This window comes from Mastigoproctus giganteus, chromosome 3 (genome assembly GCF_048544385.1).
Source record: "Mastigoproctus giganteus isolate SK-2022 chromosome 3, ASM4854438v1, whole genome shotgun sequence".
In the NCBI taxonomy this organism is placed as follows: Eukaryota; Metazoa; Arthropoda; class Arachnida; order Uropygi; family Thelyphonidae; genus Mastigoproctus; species Mastigoproctus giganteus.
In genome coordinates this window covers 172,331,587-172,354,549 of record NC_143577.1, presented here as the reverse complement: position 1 = coordinate 172,354,549, position 22,963 = coordinate 172,331,587, and the positions used below count along the sequence as shown (strand labels likewise).

General features: G+C 37.7%; 1 protein-coding gene across 3 annotated transcripts in view; it reads left to right on the top strand.

Moving 5' to 3' along the window:
• Window positions 1-22,963, top strand: part of LOC150088410 (1-phosphatidylinositol 4,5-bisphosphate phosphodiesterase classes I and II-like) — a 1,046,313-nt gene that overhangs the window by 362,369 nt on the left and 660,981 nt on the right. For all 3 annotated transcript variants that reach the window (XM_090369498.1, XM_090369497.1, XM_090369499.1), the window contains exon 7: window positions 9,739-9,839. In XM_090369498.1, the coding sequence (XP_090225624.1) occupies window positions 9,739-9,839 (101 nt within the window). The remainder of the gene's footprint in view (window positions 1-9,738; window positions 9,840-22,963) is intronic.

The following is a 22,963-nucleotide window of genomic DNA, read 5'->3' as shown; positions in this document are numbered from 1 at the left end:
AAGGAGGTGATTATCCACTTCTACAAGGCAATGGTCAGGCCACACACCTTGAGTACTGGATACAGATCTGGAGGCCTCATTTTAGGAGGAATGTAGAGATGCCTGAATGAGTACAGAGAAGGGAAATGAAATTGGTGAGTTTAAGAAAGGCTTCAGTTCTGCAAATTGCAGCATGCAGAGACTAGGCACCTGTGAGATGATCTGATTTAGGTGTATAAGGCCTTGAATGGTTTGAGCAAGCTCAATGCTGATGGAATTCTTCATCTTGCTCAGATTTCTCATGTTTTGGGACATAAATTCAAATTGAGGAAACACAGCTGTAGGAGAGACGTGCAGAAATTTGCCTTTAGCCAGCGGGTGTTTGATTGTTGGAAGAAATTTCTGTCTGTTGTAGCAGAGGTCAACAACTTAAATAAGTTCAAAGCAGAACTAGACCAATTTTTGGAATGAATGTATGGGTAAAATGTGAAAGTTTTTTTTTTTTTTTTTTTTTTTTCTTTTGGCTGATGCTATATAAGCTTGCCTTCTTGTATCATATCCCTCTACTAATGCTAATTCTAAAATTTCTGTTTCTCATCATTTTGAGAATTTGAGGTTCAACAAAAATACCATGTTTTTGCTTCTCTTGGGCAATAGATGGGAATTTAGAACAAAGGTAGTTGAAGCAGGTAACTTCCTGAGGTAAAGCTTTCAGAAACTGTTTCATCAAAACCAACTTGATGTTGGTTTCAGGGTCTACCACTGGTTTATGAACTATGTTGTTTGATCCAGCCCAAAAACTGGCCCTCTTTAGGCAGACCTTGACATTCTAGTGTTTACTCTTTGTGTGATTGTCCCACTTACAAAAACACCAGGTTGCTGTCCAAGTAATGTGCCTATCACTTTAAAGTCAGCACAGACCAATGAATCATGTTCTTTGTAACTAATATTTGTCAACAACTTCTTCAATTTCTCATACTTTTATTTCAAATGCAAGAGTGAGCTACTGGAATTGACCCATATATATTTCTATTGTGGAGCAACACACCTTTGAAAAGTCAATAAGAAGTGTCTACTGTGGGGGATTGTAACCGATTCCTAAATCATTCATTAATTATATATATTGCCGCAAAGAACCATAGACTTGTCCTCAGAAAAAGTACGGGACTAGTTCTCATTCTCTGTGTCAGTACAACGAAAAAAACAACCCATGTGCTAGAAGATTTTTTGACTTAAGTCTAGAAGCAAGGAGTTCTGCAGATTCTTTTGGTAAATTTAAATCTCTTACTATATCATTGAGTTCATGCTGTGAGACAGTTCAGGGCTGGATTCAGTGTCTCCAGGCATGTAGACTTCAGTTCCATCTTCAGAAGCTTCACTTTCAGCACTCTCTGCTTCTACATTCTCCAATATAAGTGGAGGGCATGGAATGACAGGTTATCTACATATCTGCCAGGGGCAAAGGTTGATGACGTTGTAGAGCGAATATCATCTTTTAAGGGCACAAAAGGTGATATAGTTGTACAGGTTGGCACTAATAATATTAAGAGTAGGAGACTGGCAGAATTACTTAACAAGTACAGGTCACTGTTGAACAAAAGCCGAGAATTAGGGTTGAATTTGAAAGTGTCTGCAATTCTGCCCAGACACGATAGGAGGGAGTATATGATGAGAGCCTTGTCGATCAATTCAGCCCTGGAAAGATTGTGCAAGGCTCAAGGGGTAGAATTTTTTTCAGCCTGGACTGTACTTGTTAACAGGAGAGATTGCTTCTACAGGGATGGGATACACTTAAATAGAAAGGGTGCAAGAATATTTGCTGAAGCTATCGAGGCAGTGTTAGGTGGGTCGGAAAACTGCTAGCTTGGGGGGAGACAAAGACCAATAGATTGACAGTAGCCACTGGCAGAGGTGAAAGAGATTCTTGCACTGCTTCTATTAGAATGAGCAGAAGCCTGAAAAACAAGATGCATGGTATTTCAGAGACTGCTGGGAGCCATTGCGGTACAAGTAAACACATGGGTTGTGTTAGGGTAGCTAAGAATAGAAACAGGTGCAGGTATACTTGCGTGTACACCAATGCTAGGAGTTTAGTAAATAAATTTGATGAATTTGAGGTATTGCTCAAAACATCGAAGGCAGATATTGTTGGGATATCAGAGACGTGGTGTCACACAGATATAAGGGATGCGGAACTGCAATTTGGGGAGTACAACGTCTACAGAAAGGATAGACAGGATAGGAAGGGGGGAGGGGTTATGCTATTAGTTAAGAAACACATAAAAACCAAGGAAGTGAAGCCAGTCGACATCGCTGGACAGTGCAGTGTTGAGTCAGTTTGGTGTGACATAAGCATTGGGAGATCAAAATTGAGAGTAGGAGTGTGCTATAGGCCTAATGACTCTGATGAGTATAATAAGGAACTGTACAGGGAAATAGAGTGGGCCAGTAAATCAGAGAGTCTTATAATTGGGAGATTTTAATTTCCCAGATATTGACTGGAATTTGGGGGCTGGTTACTCACACACTAGCAGGGCTTTTGTGGATTTATTGGATGATTGTTTTCTACATCAGCATGTTCGGGAGGCAACTAGAGGGAGTAATACTCTTGATTTGATTATCAGCAGTGATTCTTCATGCATTAAGAATCTGCAGATAAATGAACCACTAGGTGGCAGTGATCACAGTGTGCTGAAGTGGGATTTACTGAAAGAGGTAACTACCATTAGGGGTAAAGGGAAGGGTTATTGCTTCCGTAAAGGCGACTACGATGGACTGAGACAGTATTTAAATTCTATACAGTGGGACCAACTGATGATGATGTTACCAACAGCAAATTCAAAATGGGAAGCATTCAAAGAACTTATCTTGGAAGCTACTAGGCTTTACATACCAACTAAGAAATATTGTTCAAGGTTTAGGCCAAAATGGATGTCAGATGAACTAATGAGGCATATGGCAGAGAAGAAAAATGCATGGGATACTTACAAATTAACATATGACACAGAAGCCTATGATAGATACAAGTTGATATGCAACCAAGTTACAAAGGAGGTTAGGCAGGCGAAGGCAGATTACGAGAAATCCTTGGCAAGGGATGCAAAGAAAAACAGCAAAGAGTTCTTTACTTATGTAAACTCTAGAAGGAAGGTGATGAATCAGATTGGTCCACTTGATATTGATGGGTCAACTGTTGATGATCCTGCTCAGGTAGCTAACAAACTAAATGAATATTTTGCATCGACATTCAGATGAGGAGTTATTCAGCAAGGGGAATGTCAGAGGTGTATTCAATTCTAGCAGTAAGCTACAGAATCTTGAAATAACTGGGAGTAAAGTGGAGGAGAAACTGTTGAAGATAAACACAAGAAAGGCACCCGGGGTGGATGGGATCTATCCAGTTATATTAAAGGAGGCAGCAAAGGAAGTAAGCAAACCCTTAGCCATAATTATGAGAGCTTCCTTGGACTCAGGGGAGGTACCCATAGACTGGAAATGTGCAAATGTGATCCCAATTCACAAAGGAGGATCAAAGGCTGACACAAGTAATTATAGACCTGTGAGCTTAACTTCTGTTCCAGGAAAATTAATGGAGGCACTGGTTAAAGAAGCACTGCAGGATCATTTAGACAAGACTTCAGTTATAGCTCAGACACAGCATGGTTTTGTTAAGGGGAAGTCTTGCCTGACCAACTTGATTGGATACTATGATGCTGTCACAAAAGAACTGGATGCAGGGAATAACTTTGATATTATATACTTGGATCTTAGAAAGGCTTTTGATACTGTTGCACATGGAAGACTGCTACACAAATTGGAGCAGTGTGACATTGGAGGCAAATTGCTGCTATGGATAAAGGGGTGGTTGAGGGGGAGAAGACAGAGAGTGGTAATCAGTGGACACTGCTCATCGTGGACTAATGTTATTAGTGGAGTCCCTCAGGGCTCAGTGTTGGGTCCATTATTGTTTTTTGTATTTATAAATGATATTGATGATGGTATATCAAGCTTAATATCCAAGTTTGCAGACGATACAAAGGTTGGCAGGGTTGTCAAGGACACTACTGACACTATGCTGCTGCAACAGGATCTGGAAAGGTTGAGCAGATGGGCTGAGAGGTGGCAAATGAAGTTTAACATTGACAAATGTAAAGTACTACACATCGGAAACAGCAACACCAGAGCAACGTATCAACTCTGTAGTACTACACTGACAGTGGTAGAGAATGAAAGGGACTTGGGGGTGGTTGTGCAGGCAGATATGAAGTTCTCTGAACAGTGCAGACGGGCTGCAAGAGTAGCTCATGGAGTATTGTCAATGATATACAGGAATTTTTCCAGCAGGGATAAGGAGGTGATTATTCCATTGTATAAGGCAATGGTCAGGCCACACCTAGAGTACTGTATACAGGTCTGGAGGCCTCATTTCAAGAAGGATGTAGAGCTGCTGGAATGAGTACAGAGAAGGGCAACAAGATTAGTGAATGGAACAAAGGGGTGCTGTTACGAAGAAAGGCTTAAGTTTTGCAAATTACAGTGTCTGGAGACTAGGCACCAGCGAGGTGATCTGATAGAGGTGTATAAAGCCTTGAATGGTTTAAGCATGCTCAATGCTGATGGGATTCTTCCTCTAGCTCAGAAAAATCACCTGAGAGGGCATAAATTCAAATTGAGGAAAGACAGATGTAGGATAGACGTGCGGAAATTTGCTTTTAGCCAGCGGGTGGTTGGTTGGCGGAACAGACTTCCATCCCTTGTGGTGGAGGTTGATAGCCTAAATAAGTTTAAGGCTCAGCTGGACAGGTATTTTGAACGAACAGAGGGGTGAAGTGGAAGTGGTTTTTTTTTTTTTTTTTGGCTGATGCTGCATAAGCTTGCTTTCTTGCATCAAATGCCTCTACTAATGCTAATGTAGGGCTGCTCTAATGGCAGATTGAATATTAGGATATACAATGCCCTTCTTCCTTTTTTGCATTGTATCCATGTGCATTAAGTAAGCAAAAGTAACAGTCATCACGGTTTGTGGGCTCTTGCCATACAAATGGCATAGTCTCCTTTTTACCATTTTTCCATAGTTTCTGTGCTCCAACACAGGTTTGAGAAACTTTGTGTAGTGTCCATTGCTTATCTTGGTCACTGAGTTTCACTCCAAAATAAGCACAATACACATTATTTTTTTTACAAATTCTGTAATATCTTGTCTTTGCTTGAGATTACATAACTTCCACAGATATAACAAAAGAAGGATCATTCAAACACTTGCTTGAATATATTTTACTCATCTTTTCAGCACAAGTTTGACCTAATAATCTTAAAAAATAAACTGAGCTCACACTGATAAACACTGCTCCATGGCACTCTCCAGATCAAGAAGCAAATGACAGAAGGCAATGTTGCCAATATGTGAAGATTTAGTTTACAAAAATAAATTATTTTTGACATTTCTGTAATAACGAGAATCAAATAATGTTCTTGTATAACTATTCTGGTATTAGCAATGTTTTCGTTAAGCCACTCATCAAGTACTAGATTCCAAAGAGGGCAGGCTCAAAACAGAGCACTGAGGATAGCCCATGGTAGCAGTGTTTTCAGTTTTGTAATATTTGTTTTTTACAGTTACTCATTGTTCAGTGAAATATTCCTGAATGATTTTTAAATTTCTGTTGAGCAGTAGTTCTGCTGTAAACACTATTTAGGATATTGCCCTACTAGAGCTGGTCAATTGCATCTTGAAAGTCAATGAAAATGCCTAGCACATATTTTTGTGATGTGTTGCAGACCAATTCTAAGATTTTGTAAAGAGCATACTCAGTGATCCCAGCCTGAAGTAAAATTGGCTAAGGGCCTTAGCCACAAAAGTTTCTGTTATTCTTTGGGCTGTTATTGTTTCATATATTTTTCCAAGCACTAGGAAAAAGGCATTTGGTTGATACAAGCTAGAGTCAGTTTCTTGTTTATTATGCTCTCTATGTATAATGTTGAGCAGTGCTTTGTGTCAGGTTTTTGGAAAGGTGTGTTCAGAGAGACATTTATTGTACAAGGTTGTGGGGGGTACTTCGTTTAACTTTTTTTACTGCCTCATCATTCAGTTTGCTCTTTGCCAAGGAAGTTGTCATTTTTGATTTTCCTGACTGCTTCATACACTTCTTGTTGAGTAAATTCCAGTTCTATTTGGGAGGTGTTATGATTTTTATTCTGTCAATGAATAAATTTATATTGATTGTTTTCATCTTCTTAATCATCCTTGGCTCTGATTCTATTTAATATTTTGTCTGTAAAGGCTTCCCATGCTACCTGTTTCACCTCAGGTAGCAGAGGAAGTTGAAATGGCTATCATCAACCAATCCACAGATACAGCTGCTGGAACTAGTAGCAACGTACAAGGAGTATCGAGGCAATTGGATGTCTCATATTCCATTGTGTGGAAAATTCTTCAGAAATTAATCCACTATTATCCATACAAGATCAGTCGCCGTAGCAGCTGCAAAGAGATGATCCTGAAAAACGAATGGCATTTGCTCTAATGTTTTTACCCAGAATGGAAGTGGATGTTGCCTGGCCATGGAATATTCTTTGGGAAGATGAGGCCCATTTTTATCTCGATGGGACTGTCAACACTCAAAACTGCCGAATATGGGATTCAGAAGCACTGCATGCTATTCTGCAAATCCCATTGCACTTTCCAAAAATCACCATCTGGTGTGGTGTGACTTCAAATTTCATCCTAGGACCATACTTTTTCGAGGAATTGCACCCAGCAGCCACCTGTTTTACTACAGCACAAAGATATCATCACATGCTGAGCAGTTTCATTATTCCTCAACTGCAGCAAAGAGGATGACTGAATAAGACAATTTTTATGCAAGATGGGGTTCCTCATATCGCACAACCAGTAAAGCAGCTTCTCCAGCATCATTTTATTATTATTATTATTATTATTATTATTATTATTATTAGCCATATGGTGCAAGGAAGCCTGAGGCTTATGCTGCACCAGCCAAAAAAAAAAAAAAAAAAAAAATTTCCCACATTACCCTGAGAGAGAGAGAGAGAGAGAGAGAGAGTGTGTAAAAGGGAATCACCAAGAAAGCAAGAAATAGAAGAATGATGATATCCAGCTCAGGACCCTGGGTTTGCCAAGCCCATACTCACCAGATGTGAGCCCCTGGGATGATTTTACTGCAGAAAGAGTCATTAGTTGTTTGTTTCCCATTGCATGGCCACCATGGTCACCTGACCTTACACCGTGTGAATTTTGGCTGTGGGGTCACCTCAAGGCCAATGTATATCCGGGGAAATGGCCCTAACCTGGCTGTCCTAAAGGACAACGTAATGCAGCATGTGTGGAACATTACTCCAGAATTGTTTCATTCTGCAGTTGAGCACACTCTGCATCGAATGCAATTTCTGGTCCAGAACAATGGTAATCACATCGAAAACCAACTCCATCATCAGCAACATCATTGACCATACCATCAGGAGTAAACTGTGAGTGAGTTTGGAGCCGTGAAACCATTTTCTCTGACAGTTTAGTTCAATTTCTTTTCATTTTTTTTTGCAAAGAGCACAAATAAAAATTTGTAATTTCATTAAAGTTTGTCCTAGTTATTTTTTTGTTGGTACTTTGTCATGTCTTTCCTCCTGTACACTGCCATATTATCTCCAATTGGCAGATTTTGGAACTTTTTTTTTTTTTTTTTTTCCACGGGATCCTTCTCCAGATGCCTTGAATAGTTTACTTACTAATTTTGGTGGCATTCCGCTTATTACCTAGAGCTACAGAGAGCTCTGAATAGGGATACTTTAATTATGGCCACCCTTTACATTGCTACAGTTGTATAAAACTCTGGTTAGTCTTATTTGGATTAAAGAGCTCCTGTATATGCTTCAGTAAGAGGAGTATATTACAGCAGTGCCTGCATACCCTTCATCACAGTGATTTACATAAAGCCCCAGGAGCCTTGTGCACAGGTGAATCTGAACCTCTGCTACATATTCAAGATTATCTACTCTGCATGCATTTGGCAAAAATACATAGTCAATTACCCCACTTTGACTAGTACCATACTTGCATCCCTGGGTAGTCAACCAGGGATGCAAGTCAAATGAAAGTAGACCAAGTGGATTGCATTTCAGATACTTAATTGAAAATTGTGAAAGAAATCTGTGTTGTATTTCCACCCAAAACAAATATTCAGAACTGCCTTTGCTGTTGACTAGGCCTTTTCTAATGCCTTTCAAAATGGAGGAAAAATAATATATCTCCAATTAACTTTAAAAAGATAAAAAAAAAAAAAAAAGATAACACTCTCTGTCTGTTTGCAAATTATATTGATTGACATGCAGAGGTGAAAAAGTGGATTTCCTACACAAAGGCATATTCATTTAACTTAATAAAATTACAGTTAATGTCAGTGTTTTGGATCCGCTCTTTGGGGGGGGGGGAGTATTTTCTCAAGACAAGTTACTATACCATAACTTGTCAATACTGTTTTGAAACAGAAACAACTAACAGATATATAAGAGGAATCAAAATTTAAAAACTCAATAGATGCAGCAATAGTTTTTCCAGAATCAATAATACCCTTTCTCTGCTCCTTATTTTTTGTACTTTTACAACAGACCAGTGTGCTTTTAAATTAGTCTTAGATTGTATTACCACGTACCAGTTTTTTTTCTTCCCTTATCTATATTGATTCTTTTAGTATGCTACTGGTTCTACAGAAGAGTGAACTTTCCCTACACACATTGACTCAACATCTTAAGAATCATCTTAGAGATTTTCAAAGAGCAAGAAAACAAGTTGCTATCCTATGATCCCTAGCCATGTTGGAATCTCAGGAAATAATTCAGGAGATGGATCAAGGATCAGAAATGGTTCAAGCTACAAAAAATCAAGGTCATTACACAGTGATAACTTTTAAGTTATTAAAAGACATCTTGATAATATCTGTCAAATGGAGATTAATATAGTTCCATTTGTGCACAACTAGAGAGATAAATTGTGTAATAAATTCTGTAGAATTAAAAATACTGTGTTTACATAGTTCCAGTTTATAAATGAGTATATCAAAAGAAGTTATACTGACAGAACCATGTATTGGGCAGCTTTCTTACTTGCAAAGCTGGTTTTTTAGATATAATTCACAGTAGGCACATTTTGATTGATTTTTTTTTCAGCCATCTTAGTAAACCTGCAACTTCCTCTGAATCTCTCATATGCTAGGTGAACTCTTTATGTATTTTAAATGCCTCTGAACATTAGATGCTGTTTGATAATTTAACCTTAACTAACTGGAATGGATATAGAAATAATGACTCTGACAGATAGTCATTATGGCCTTAGTTACCATTGTAAGCCTCATAACAACTCACAAACAAAACATCAAGCCTCTAAACATCTTCCATGTTTCCAAGGAGGGAAAAAAAAAATTCAGATTGACTGGTGTAAAAAGCTATTCTGTAATTTTTTTTATTATTATAAAGCCATAGTTAATTAATACCAGGTTTTTACTATTAATAAGACTATGTACTTATTAATAAACATTATATTCTAATTTATATAAACACTGTTAATAAGAATGCTTTCTGCAGTTGAATTACCTTTTAAATTCACTGTTGGCATATTATAAGATGGTATAGGTCATTATTCATAAATCTCTGACTGTTTTGTTAAATGTGTGTATCATGACTTATTAATGCTACACAAAATAAATTTATCAATAATTGATTGATAACTTAATATTTCTTTGTTAATAGAGTGATTCCTTTAACCCAGAAAAATTAAGTTTTGAAGTGTTCTTCACTTTTTATCGACAAATAACAGGAAGACATGAAGTGGATAAAATATATGAACAGTTGTAAGTGAAAATTGTTTCATCAGATAATCTATGTATACCTTTATTGTATAAGATATTTATTTTTAAAATAATGATACTTTTTGTATGTAGAGCAATGCTTTTTATGTCATAAATTTAGCCTAAGATGCAAATAGGACTTAGTCATTGTCTAGGAGTAAATGAAAGTGCAGTGAAAAACTTTTTTTATTTTATTTAACTGAGTGATTGGGCTAAATGATGTTATTGAATCTCTCATTATTTAGCATTTGTATTACTATTAGCAGTGTCAGAATTATGAAGAAACAAATGGGAGGGAGGGAGGGAGGGAGGGAGGGAGGGAGAGAGAGAGAGAGAGAGAGAGAGAGAGAGAGAGAGAGAGAGAGAGAGAGAGAGAGAGAGAGAGTGTGTTCTTTAGCCTGTCTTTTCTAATAATTTACCTGATCCTTCTTTAAATTTATTTAAAGTACCCAAAAAATCACTTAATCTCTTGCAAAAAGCAAATTTTTGCACATTTATCCTACAACCATCCTTTTTAAATTTATGCCCTCTTTTGTGTGCATTGTCTGAGAAAGCTTACACATTTTATTCAGGTCTTCTCAGGTGCATAGTTTCCAGACAGTCAATTTACAGAACTGAAATCATTTTTTGGTAAGAGTACCCTTTTATGTTCCTAGTTAATCTTGTTTGCTCTTCTCTGCACCTATTCAAACAGGTATACAGTTTTCCTAAAATGAGGCTTCTAAACTTGTATGCAATATTCATGGCAATTTGCTTATATTATTATTGCATACAAGTTTAGAAGCCTCATTTTAGGAAAGCTGTATACCTGTTTGAATAGGTGCAGAGAAGAGCAAACAAGATTAACTAGGAACATAAAAGGGTACTCTTACCAAAAAAAGATTTCAGTTCTGTAAATTGACTGTCTGGAAACTAATGTGCTTAGAAAGTGCTTACATGACCTTGGATGGCATGCAGGCCAGAGGGACTAAGTACAACCATAAAAATACTTCAACAGTTGCTAAAATAGTAAATTACATTATATTAAATTAAATATTTAGAAAAGACTGAATTGATAGTACTGTACAAAGGACAAAAAATGCAAACAATGCACTTAACATATACCTCATCTGATTATTCTGCATTTACAAAACAAAAAAACAAAAAAAAAAAAAAAAACCAACAACACAAACACATTCAAGTCCCACTCTGAAGTGAGATGTGCTCACTTCAGAGTTAAAAATGAGTTAAAAATTACAATTACGAAATCTGGAAAATTAAGGAAAAATACACATTCTCCATCTATATTGGAGTGTTATGGATACACTGTTTGTGGATTCAACTGCAAATAGTTAATGTTTTTGCAGAAACATTTTCTAACATCTCTTAACCCATTAATGCCCAAAAAAAATTTGAATTTTTTGTTGAAACTGAAATATTATATTCAGTATAGCATATCTAAGTTAGTTTCATTAAAATTTGTTTAAAAAAGTAGTGTTCTCTATTTTTTTGCCTGTAAGATATATCACACACTGGACAATAGTGTTTTCGAATTACTAAAAATTAGGGATAAATAAAAGTTTTATTTTATCATTGTCAAAACAAATACACTAAATGTTGGTTATTGGTATTATGAAGAGCACAATAACATTTACTGATGATAAAGTATGAAACATTCATCAGAATGGAGTCCAACATTGCATTTAATGCACACAAATTTTGCATATTTTCCACACATTGTACACCGTCTCTGAGTATTATTTAGCATTACCATTAGTAGTGGCATATGATGCAAGAAAGCAAAGTTATATAGCATCAGCCAAAAAGAAGAAGAAAAAAAAAAAAAAAAAAAAATCCCTTCCCATTTCACCCATCCAGTTTACTCCAAAAGTATGTCTACTTCAGCCTTGAATTTATTTAGACTGTAAATTTCCAGTACATTATTGACAAGACCCTATGAGTAGCCTGTCTTGTCAGTACAGATAGGCTACTCTTGCAGCCTGTCTGCACTGCGCAGAAAACTTCATATCTGGCTGCACAATTATCAGCAGGTCTTTTTCATTCTCTGCTACTCTGAGTACCACATAGTTGGTATGTTACTATGGTGTTACTGCTACGCATATGCAGTACTTTGATTTGTCAATGTTAAACTTCAGTTACCACCTCTCAGCCCATCTGCTCAACTTTTCTAGATCCTGTTGCAGTCATATACCATCGTTACTGTTATTAACAATCATACTAACCTTCGTATCATCTGCAAATGTGGACATTAAGCCTGTTTTACCTTCATCAATATCATTGATAAATACAGAAAGCAACAATGGTCCCAACACGAACCCCTGGGAAACTCCACTAATAACATTAGCCCATGAAGAGCAGTGTCCATTCATTACCACTTTTTGTTTTTTCCCACTGAACCATCCTTTTATCCATTATAGCGACTTGTCCTTAATACCATACTGCTCCAACTTGAACAGTAGTCTTCTATGTGCAACAGTATTAAAAGTTTCCTAAAATCCAACATATGATATCAAAATTATTTTTTTTCATCCAGTTCCTTTGTGACCACATTATAGTATCCAATCAGATTGTTCAGATAAGATTTCCCCTTAACAAACCCATGTTGTGTCTAAACTATAACTGCAGCCTTTTCTAAATGATCCTGGAGTGCTCCTCTATCCAGTGATTCCATTGGCGAAGGTAAAGAAAGCCAACACGAGAATGACGAGAAACAGATAACTTAAGTGGAAAATTAGTTTCCCGATACGGCACTCTAGCGCTGCTTTGCTCGGTAAACAGACAGTAGGTGTTATCGGTCTGGAGCAAAGTCGAGAATGATATATTGATTGACAGGTAGGTGTGGCAAATGATGTGCTGACTGGTGAGCGAACACAACACACAATAACATCAGTTTAGTATCACTTTAGTAGCACTCAGAAGCACTAATGGTAACTTGCTGTAATGAATGCTTTCCATAATGGTGAAAAAAGGTCAGGTTACCTCCACTTGAATCCCATGGGAGCTTGAACCCCTCCTGAAGTGGAGGGGGTAACCTAACCTTTTGCCTTTAGAATCATGGTGGATTAGCACATAAATGTTTATTAACAAAATATTAATTTTTTATTACTGTACTTTTATTTTTAAAGACACTCGTGCGGATACACATGTATCATAACGTCAATCAACACCTCAATAGTTATTCACTATATATATATATATTTGGAAAATTAAATGCACTAGGCATAATCCTTATGGGTTTTGATAATTAACTATATAATATCAGTGTAAATTCACCATAGTTAACCCATAGATTTGAGCTACGATTGTAGCGTAGAAGGCATCGTTTTAATTGTATCTCATAATGTGGTTGCCTTCACAACAAGATAGCTACTATTGAATTACTTCAAATAAATAATGCTTCTCAGTAGAGAAGGCTACTGTTATTTATTTTCAGCGTACCACCACCCAGACGATCGTTTCGAAGCTTTTTGGCTTCGTCATCAGTGGGCGGGTAGGTAATACAATGAGCCATCTCAGTTGCGAAGTTATATCCACATTGTGAAGGCAACCACATTATGAGATACAATTAAAACGATGCCTTCTACGCTACAATCGTAGCTCAAATCTATGGGTTAACTATGGTGTATTTACACTGATATTATATAGTTAATTATCAAAACCCATAAGGATTATGCCTAGTGCATTTAATTTTCCAAATACATTACCACCACACCCTTCTGGCATCTCTCATAATGTGGATATAACTTCGCAACTGAGATGGCTCATTGTATTACCTACCCGCCCACTGATGACGAAGCCAAAAAGCTTCGAAACGATCGTCTGGGTGGTGGTACGCTGAAAATAAATAACAGTAGCCTTCTCTACTGAGAAGCGTTATTTATTTGAAGTAATTCAATAGTAGCTATCTTGTTGTGAAGGCAACCACATTATGAGATACAATTAAAACGATGCCTTCTACGCTACAATCGTAGCTCAAATCTATGGGTTAACTATGGTGTATTTACACCGATATTATATAGTTAATTATCAAAACCCATAAGGATTATGCCTAGTGCATTTAATTTTCCAAATACATTACCACCACACCCTTCTGGCATCTCTCATAATGTGGATATAACTTCGCAACTGAGATGGCTCATTGTATTACCTACCCGCCCACTGATGACGAAGCCAAAAAGCTTCGAAACGATTGTCTGGGTGGTGGTATGCTGAAAATAAATAACAGTAGCCTTCTCTACTAGAGAAGCGTTATTTATTTGAAGTAATTCAATAGTAGCTATCTTGTTGTGAAGGCAACCACATTATGAGATACAATTAAAACGATGCCTTCTATGCTACAATCGTAGCTCAAATCTATGGGTTAACTATGGTGTATTTACACCGATATTATATAGTTAACTATATATATATATATACTATATATATATAAAGAATCTTTCTTTCTTTTCCTATTATTTCCTAACCTAGGTCACGAAATATAAGGAAACCTTTTCTATTATTTCCTAACCTACCATTTAAGGTCAGGTTACAAAATATAACGAAAAATAAAGAAACTTTTTCCTTTTTTCGTAACCAAACCTAAATCAACAATATAGTAAAAACACTCATGAACTCCAAAAATCTGCTTTAATAATGAGAAAAAAACATAATGAAGAACATAAAAATGAACAGAACGAAACTTTTATTAATTTAGTTTTCATCAAAAAATCAACAAACTTTTTATTTTCCTTAAAAATTTCTTCCATCTTTAAAAGATTCATTCTGTTTACTGTTCATTATAATGCTAACCAATGACTACACAGTAGCTTGCCATCTGTCGTGCCCACCAACAATAATTTCATCATTTGCCACGCCTACCTATCAATCAACATATCCTTCTCGATTTTGGCTCCAGACCGTTAACACCTACCGTTGTTTACTTAGCAAGCAGCATCGGAGTCTGGTGTTGGGAAACTAATTTTCTGCATAAGTTATCTGACCTTTCTCATCGTTCTCGTGTTGACCTTCTTTTACCTTAGCCATTCCATTATTTTACCCAGAACAGAAGTTAAACTAACAGGTCTGTAATTACTTGTGTCACCTTTCAATTTCCATTTGTGAATTGGGGATACATTTGCACATCTCCAGTCTGTGGGGGACCTCCCCTCAGTTCATGCATGCCTTCATAATCATGGCTGAGGGCCTGTTTACTTCCTTTGCTGCCTCCTTTAATATAACTGGATAGATCCCATCCATCTCAAGACTGCAGCAATAATTCAGACACAGCATGAGTTTGTTAAGGGAAAGTCTTGTCTGACAAATTTGATAGGATATTATGATGTGGTTACAAAGGAACTGGATGCAAAAAATAATTTTGATATCATCTATTTGGATTTCAGGAAAGCTTTTGACACCGTTGCACATGGAAGACTATTGTACAAATTGGAGCAGAATGGTATTAAGGGTAAGTTGCTACAATGGATAAAAGGATGGTTATGTGCGAGAAGACAGAGGGTGGTAATCTATGGGTGCTGCTCTTCTTGGACTAATGTTATTAGTGGAGTCCCTCAGGGTTCAGTGTTAGGTCCACTGTTGTTTTGTATATTTATCAATGATATTGATGGAGGTATATCAGGCTTAGTCTCGAAGTTTGCAGATGATACAAAGGTTGGCAGGGTTGTTAATGACAGTAATGGCAGTGTGCTACTGCAACAGGATCTAGATAATTTGGGCAGATGGGCTAAGAAGTGGCAACTGAAGTTTAACCTTGACAAATGCAAAGTACTGCATATGGGTAGAAGTAACCCCAGAGAAACGTACCAACTGTGTGGTACTACACTTAAAGTGGTAGAAAATGAAAAAGACCTGGGAGTAATTGTGCAGGCAGATATGAAGTTTTCTGAGCAATGCAGACAGGCTGCCAGGGCAGGTCATGGGGTTTTGTCAATGATATATAGGAATTTTGTTAGCAGGGAAAAGGAGGTGATTATCCCTCTGTATAAGACAATGGTCAGGCCATTGTCTTATACAGAGGGATAATCAGGTACTCAAGTACTCAGGGAACGCAGTACTCAAGGCAATGGTTAGGCCATTGCCTTGAGTACTGCGTACAGGTCTGGAGGCCTCATTTTAGGAAGGATGTAGATTTACTTGATGTAGATTTACAGAGAAGGGCAACAAGATTGGTGAGGGGAACGAAGGGATCCTCTTATCAAGAGAGGCTTAAGTTCTGCAAATTGCAGTGGCTGGAGACTAGGCACCTGCGCGATGATCTGATTGAGGTGTATAAGGCCTTGAATGGGTCAGCACGCTGAATTCTGATGGGATCCTTCCACTTGTTCAGATTACAAACCTAAGGGGGCATAAATTCAAACTAAGAAAAGACAGATGTAGATTAGATGTGCGGAAATTTGTCTTTAGCCAGCGGATGGTTAATTGCTGGAACAAACTTCCATCTGTCGTTGTGGAAGTTGATAGGTTGAATAAATTTAAGGAGGAACTGGACAGGCATTTGGAGGGAATGGTGTGATTTTTTTTTTTTTTTTTTTGGCTGATGCTGCATAAGCTCATACATTTGCTTTCTTGCATCACATGCCACTACTACTACTACTACTATCTCAGGTGCCTTCCTTATGTTTAACTTTAGCAATTTTTCCTCCACTTTGCTCTCAGTTATTACAAAATCATTTAACTCCCTGTTAGAGTTTGATAAGCTTCTGTCCTCCACATCCCTACAGAATTCCTAATGTGTGAATGTAGGATGAAAAATACTCGTTCAGGTTGCCTGCTAACTGAGCAGAATCCTCAACAATTGAACCATCGATAGCAGGTGGACCGATCTGATTCATCCCTTTCTTCTAGAGCTTACTTACATAAGTAAAGAAGTTTTTACTAATTTTCATTGCATCTTTTGCCAAAGATTTCTCACACTCTGCCTTTGCTTGCCTAAGTCCTTTGTGATTGATTACAGACTATCTTATATCTCCCATAGGCATCAGTGTGTCCCGGTAATTTATATACATCCCATGCATTTTTCTTCTCTGCCCTGAGTCTCATTAGTTTATCTAACCTCCATTTAGGCCTAAATCTTGAACAGCATTTCTTAGTTGATACGAAAAATCTAGTAGCTTCCAAGATTAATTCCTTGAATGCATCCCATTTAGCATATGCTGTTGGTAACAACATCAGTTGGTTCCACTGTATAGAATTTAAAAAATCTCTGCAACTACTATAGTCATTTTTACGTAAGCGAAAACCAAAGATTTCTTGTACTCTGTCTTTGCTTGTCTAACGTCCTTTGTGAGTTGATTACAGACTATCTTATATCTACCATAGGCATCTTTGTCTCCTGATAACACTAGCCAACATGATTTTTACCTCCAAGAACTTTAATGCTGTTTTTAATCAATTTTTATGGGTGGATTTGGAAAATCACCATTGTAGTTTCATATCACATCACATTCACAGTTATTAAATACAGAGGGAGTTACATTTTACCAAAATATGCCAATTTTGCATAATCTAGCCAGTAATGTATGACATACTAATTTATTTTAACAGATATGCTAATTCTCTTAATTTTATGAATCAATTCTGGCCTTGGTTTTCCTGTGATAAACATAATCAGACTTCTACCTATGGTTTTTAGGTTCAAATTCTGATGCAACAATTTACAATTTGAAGAGAGTACATCTAGTGCGTCTTTCGTGAGATTTTTGTAGGCTCTGCCAAGATTTTCCAGGTATTAACGGATCGTTACATGTTCTCAGGGTTCTAAATCTAACCTCCAGACATAAACATCCCCTCGAGAGTAGGAGGGTGTAGCCCACAACCCTTGCAGTAGGAAATGTTTTTGAAATATTTTGCTACGGAGGACAGTATGTGTTTTTGCAAAGACATTATTGGAATTCTGAAAGGACTAGGTGTCATGCATAAGTCAAATGAATGGCATTTATTCATAGATGCCTCAAAATTAAGTTTAAAAGCAGTTTTGCTTCTTAATGGCAACAAATTTCCATCAGTTCCTGTGTTTCATTCAGTTGGATTTAAAAAAAAGTGATGAAAGTACGTCTAAGGTTCTATATGCTATAAAATACCAGGATTATGGTTGGAACATATGCAGTGATCTTAAGGTTATTGATTCTCTTTTTGGTTTTTTTTTGGGGGGGGGTCACAAAAAATATTGTAGTTTCATAAAAAAAAATTGTTGTTTTTTGTGTTTGTGGGACAGCCATGCGACAGAAGAACATTATGTTGTACAACATTGGGACAAGTCCATACCAGGACAGTAATGTAAAATATATTCCTTTAGTGCAATCAAACAAGGTTCTTCTTTCACCCCTGCACATCAAACTTGGATTGATGAGATATTTCGTGAAGGGACTAGATAAAGTAGGTAATGGACTTGCATACTTGAGAAGTGTTTTTCCTAATTTAACATATGCCAAACTTAAGGAAGGAATTTTCATAGGACCTCAAATTAGGAAACTCCTGAAAGATGATGTTTGAACCCAGTTAAAGGAGGTTGAATTGGCAGATTGGTAATAATTTAAGGAAGGTGGTAGTGCACGGGTTTTTGGGTAATAGGAAAGAAAAAACTATGAAATGTTTGCATCTAATCTACAAAACATTGGTTGTTGAATGTCGTTGAAAATTCATTTTCTCCTTTCCCATCTCGAATTTTTTTTTGAAAATCTGGGAGATGTGAGTGATGAACAAGGGGAGCGGTTTCATCAAGATATTTCTATGATGAAAAAGCAGTATCAGGTTCCTGGGATCCTGTAATGATGGGGGATTACTGCTGGTTCGTTGTGAGGTAGAGTAAACAGGAATGCAAGAGAAAATCTCTTAGTAGCAAAAATTTTTAAGGACAGCTACAGGTGATTATATATTATTGAAATATAACTATTTCACTATTATTAATGATATTTTTTATGAAGTTAAATAAGTTATAGAGAACGTATAATATTTTTTTACACTTGTATTACAAACTTGAATTATACATATATATCCCTTTATTTTAACATTAAATGTTAGTACATATTTTTATGTAGACATGATAGAGACTTTCTATGGTGAGTTTTTTTGGAACCAGCATATTTATTTCCTCCATAATCACATATTTTCATTGCGGAGGTATAACAAAAAATATTTTTTTCAGCTAGTATAATTTATATGCGTCCCATGCATTTTTCTTCTCTGCCACGAGTTTCATTAGTTCAGCTGGCATCCATTTAGGCCCATGAAAAGCCTCGTAGCTTCCAAGATTAATATCTTGAATGCTTCCCATTTAGAATTTGCTGTTGGTAATATCATCAGTTGGTCCCACTGTATAGAATTTAAAAAGTCTCCGAGACCACTGTAGTCACCTTTACGAAAGAAAAATCCCTTGCCTTTACCCATGATGGTAGTTACATTTTTGAGTAAATCCCACAGCAGTACACTGTGATCACTGCCACTTATTTCTTTATCTGCAAATTCTTAATGCACAAGAAATCACTGCTGATAATCAGATTTTTTTTTTTTTTTTTTTATGAGAACCCCAAACACGAGAGGTATTATAACCTATAGTACTTAGTACCGTGCTTGGGTTGGAGGTTGAGAAGACGAAAGAAGATATTTGTTGATATTGGACTTGAACTTCTGTAGATTGTAATTTTCAGGAAATACGTATGAAGGAAGGTTGTTCCAGAAAACAGCAGTTGAATGAATAAATGAGGAAGATGAAAAGTTGGTTCTGTGGGTTTGAAGTTGGACAGTAAATGGATGTTGACTGGTGGCGGCACGTGTTCGGACTGTTTTGAAAGGGAATTATAGAAGCCGATTCAGAAGAACAGTGCCCATGGAAGTATCTGTAGAAGAGGCATGCAGCAGAAACAGTGCGTCTATGAGAAAGCGAGTGGAGAGACTCTGTTAGAGATGAATCATTAATTAACCTAACTGCCCTCTTCTGAATGGAATCAAGAAGCCTGAGAGAGGTTTTCGGGGCACCACCCCAGATGTGGGAACAATATTCCATGGCAGGGCGGATTTGCGATTTATACAGAGTGAGCAGCTGTTTGGGAGAAAAGTAACGCCGAGAGCGAAAGAGAAAACCAAGTTTTTTAGATGCAGAGGAAGCAATATTTGTAATGTGCTTGTACCAAGAGAGATTAGAAGTCAGGGTAATCCCCAAAAGAGATATATCATTTTGCCTAGAAATCGGAGTGTCACTAAAGATAAGCATAGGAGCAGAAGAATCCTTTTTGCGAGATATAAGACAAGATTGAGTTTTAGAAGGGTTGAAATCAACTAAGTTGTCTTTGCCCCACTGGAGAATTACCTGAAGATCGGCATTTAAGGAATTGGCAGCAGATTTTCGAGAACTTGAAGCTGATTGAGCTGGACAAGGTTTCTCAAAATGGAAAGTTGAATGCAATGTGCTATCATCGGCAAAACTATGGATAGGATTTCCAGTCAATGGAAGAAGGTCATTGATATACAAGAGGAAAAGAGTGGGGGAAAGAACTGAACCTTGGGGGACACCGGCATTAGTGGAGAAGTTAGAAGACAGAGAGCCATCTACCATCACCCTCAGTGAGCGATCAGAGAGAAAACTGGATAACCAATTACTAAAAACAGTTGGCAAACCATAAGATGGAAGCTTGTTTAGAAGACCTTTATGCCAAACACGATCAAAAGCCTTTGAGATGTCAAGAGCAACTACTTGTGTTTCACCGAACCTTTCCATTGAATTAGTCCATAAATGGGTAACCTAAGCCAGAATATCACCCGTGGATCGACACTGACGGAATCCATACTGGCGATCGTTGATCAGACGGAAGGTTTCTAGGTAGTTTAAGAGTTGGCAGTTAATTGATTTCTCCATTACTTTAGAAAGAGTAGAAGTAATTGCAATGGGACGATAATTGGATGGGAGGGATTTGTCACCCTTTTTAGGAACTGGCTGGATATGAGCAAATTTCCAAGCAGAAGCAAAAACACCTTTGGAATAAGAAAGTGAAAAAAGACGGCAAAGAATAGGAGTAAGTTCAGGAGCACAGGTTTTGAGAACAAGTGGAGAAATACCTTCAGGACCTGGAGCTTTCTTAGCATCAAGATTCATCAAAATCCTTCTGATATCCTTTTGACGAAAGACCACAGGAGGCATTGAATGGAGCATGTTAGGAATGGTGGGAGTGTTTTACCAAGATCATTAATACATGAGCTCGAAGAAAAATGGGATGCTAGCAGGTCAGCTTTATCCTTGGCTGAAGTGACAACAGAATCATCTGGTTTGGACAGAAGTGGGATCAGAGATGGGCAAAAGTTGCTTTGGCAAGAGACCAGAATGCTCGGCTACCATTAGGGCAAGAAGCAAGTTTTCTACTCTTAGCCTGTTCAAACTCTAGTTTGGACTGATTAATAACTGCTTTACAATTGTTGCGAGCTTTGGTGTAGGCAGAAAATGAAACTGAAGAATTAGAAACAAGCCAATTACGATATGCAACGTTCTTCTCTTGGACAGCCTTAGCACATTTATTGGAAAACCAAGGTTTAGATAAAGGACGAGATTTTAAAGTGGAGTGTGGGATAAAGGATTCCATTCCTGCAAGAATAATTTCACTGACACGATCTGAGCAAACGTTGACATCAGAAGTTTTGAAACAGTAATCAGACCAAGGAAAAGAAGAAAAGAAGTCTCGCAGGTCATCCCATTTTGCATTCTTGTAATGCCAAACAATACGAGGTTGGGAATAGCCATGAGATAAAGGTTCCATTGGAGAAGAGACAATCACCAAGTTGTGATCTGAAGTGCCTAAAGGACCTCTCACTTCAACCTTGTACTTAGAAGGGTTGTTTGTGAGAAAAAGATCAAGCGTATTGGCTGTATGATTAGGATTGTCCGGTATTCTTGTAGGTAAATGAACAATCTGTGCTAGGTCATTAGTAATTGCAAAAGCCTCAGCATCTCGACCTGCTGGGTCGGTGTGACGAGAAAACGGAAGCCAGCTGGAGTTGTGAAAGTTAAAATCACCAAGGAAAATTACCTCACTGTTAGGAAAGTTGGACTGGAGAAAGTCAAGTTGCAAAGAGAGGAAGTCAAAGAGCTCCAAGTGATTAGTGGAGTTGGGAGAACGGTAGAGACAACAGATGAATTTTACACAATGAGGTAGAGAGATTTTAAGCCAGAGAAGATCAAAGAGAGGAGATTCCAAATTGCCAAGTCTCTGACAGGGAATATCAGAATGGACATATGCACAAGTACCACCTTTGAGTCGAAAGGAATCATACAGCAAATAATTTGGACATCTGAGATGAGCAGTAGTTGAATCAACTGATAACTGAGATTCAGTCAGAAAAAGTACATGGGGTTTGGAAGACTGCAAGTGGAAATGGACATCATTGAGATTAGAATTGAGACCACGTATATTTGTGAAATGAATTAGGAAGTCCTTGGGAGGTTTACATCTTTTCGCAGATAAGCTTGCTCTATTATTTTGACAATTCATGGTGTATTCAATAGTAAGAAAAAGTGGGTGGGACATGCTGTATGAAGTAATGAAATTTTTGGATATGGCGTACATGTGGTAAGAATATACCCAGATCCTTGACATAACGTGGCCTCGACAATGCTCCCCGCATACACACTACTCGGACTCCCTCCAGTCATTATCTGGCAGAGTAGAGGTAGCAAGATTATACACTAGCTGATCCGGAAGCTTCCTAGAGAGTTACCAATAGGTTCAGTCCGGTGTACTAACTAGCGGCCGGCCTGCGAACACCGTTTTAGAGCTGTACCCTCGAAATGTAAGGAATATTGGATCTCGCCACGATATTCATCATAACCTCAAAAATCATCAATCATACTGCATAATGGAAGAGATAGGGAAGTGTTGGCCGGATTAAGAGTATTACTCTCTCTGGTTGCCTCTTGAACATTTTGCTGTAGAAAACAATCATCCAATAAATCCACAAAAGGCCTTGCTAGTGTGCGAGTGACCAATCTACAAGTTACAGTCTATATCTGCCGACCGGCCTAGCCGGGTGGTTAATGTGCCTGCCTGGCAACCCAAAGGTCGCGGGTTTGATTCCTGCCTTGGGCTTGGATATCACGATGGTGCTGTACTATTTGGTTGGATCTCACAGCCACGATACATGAAAGAAGC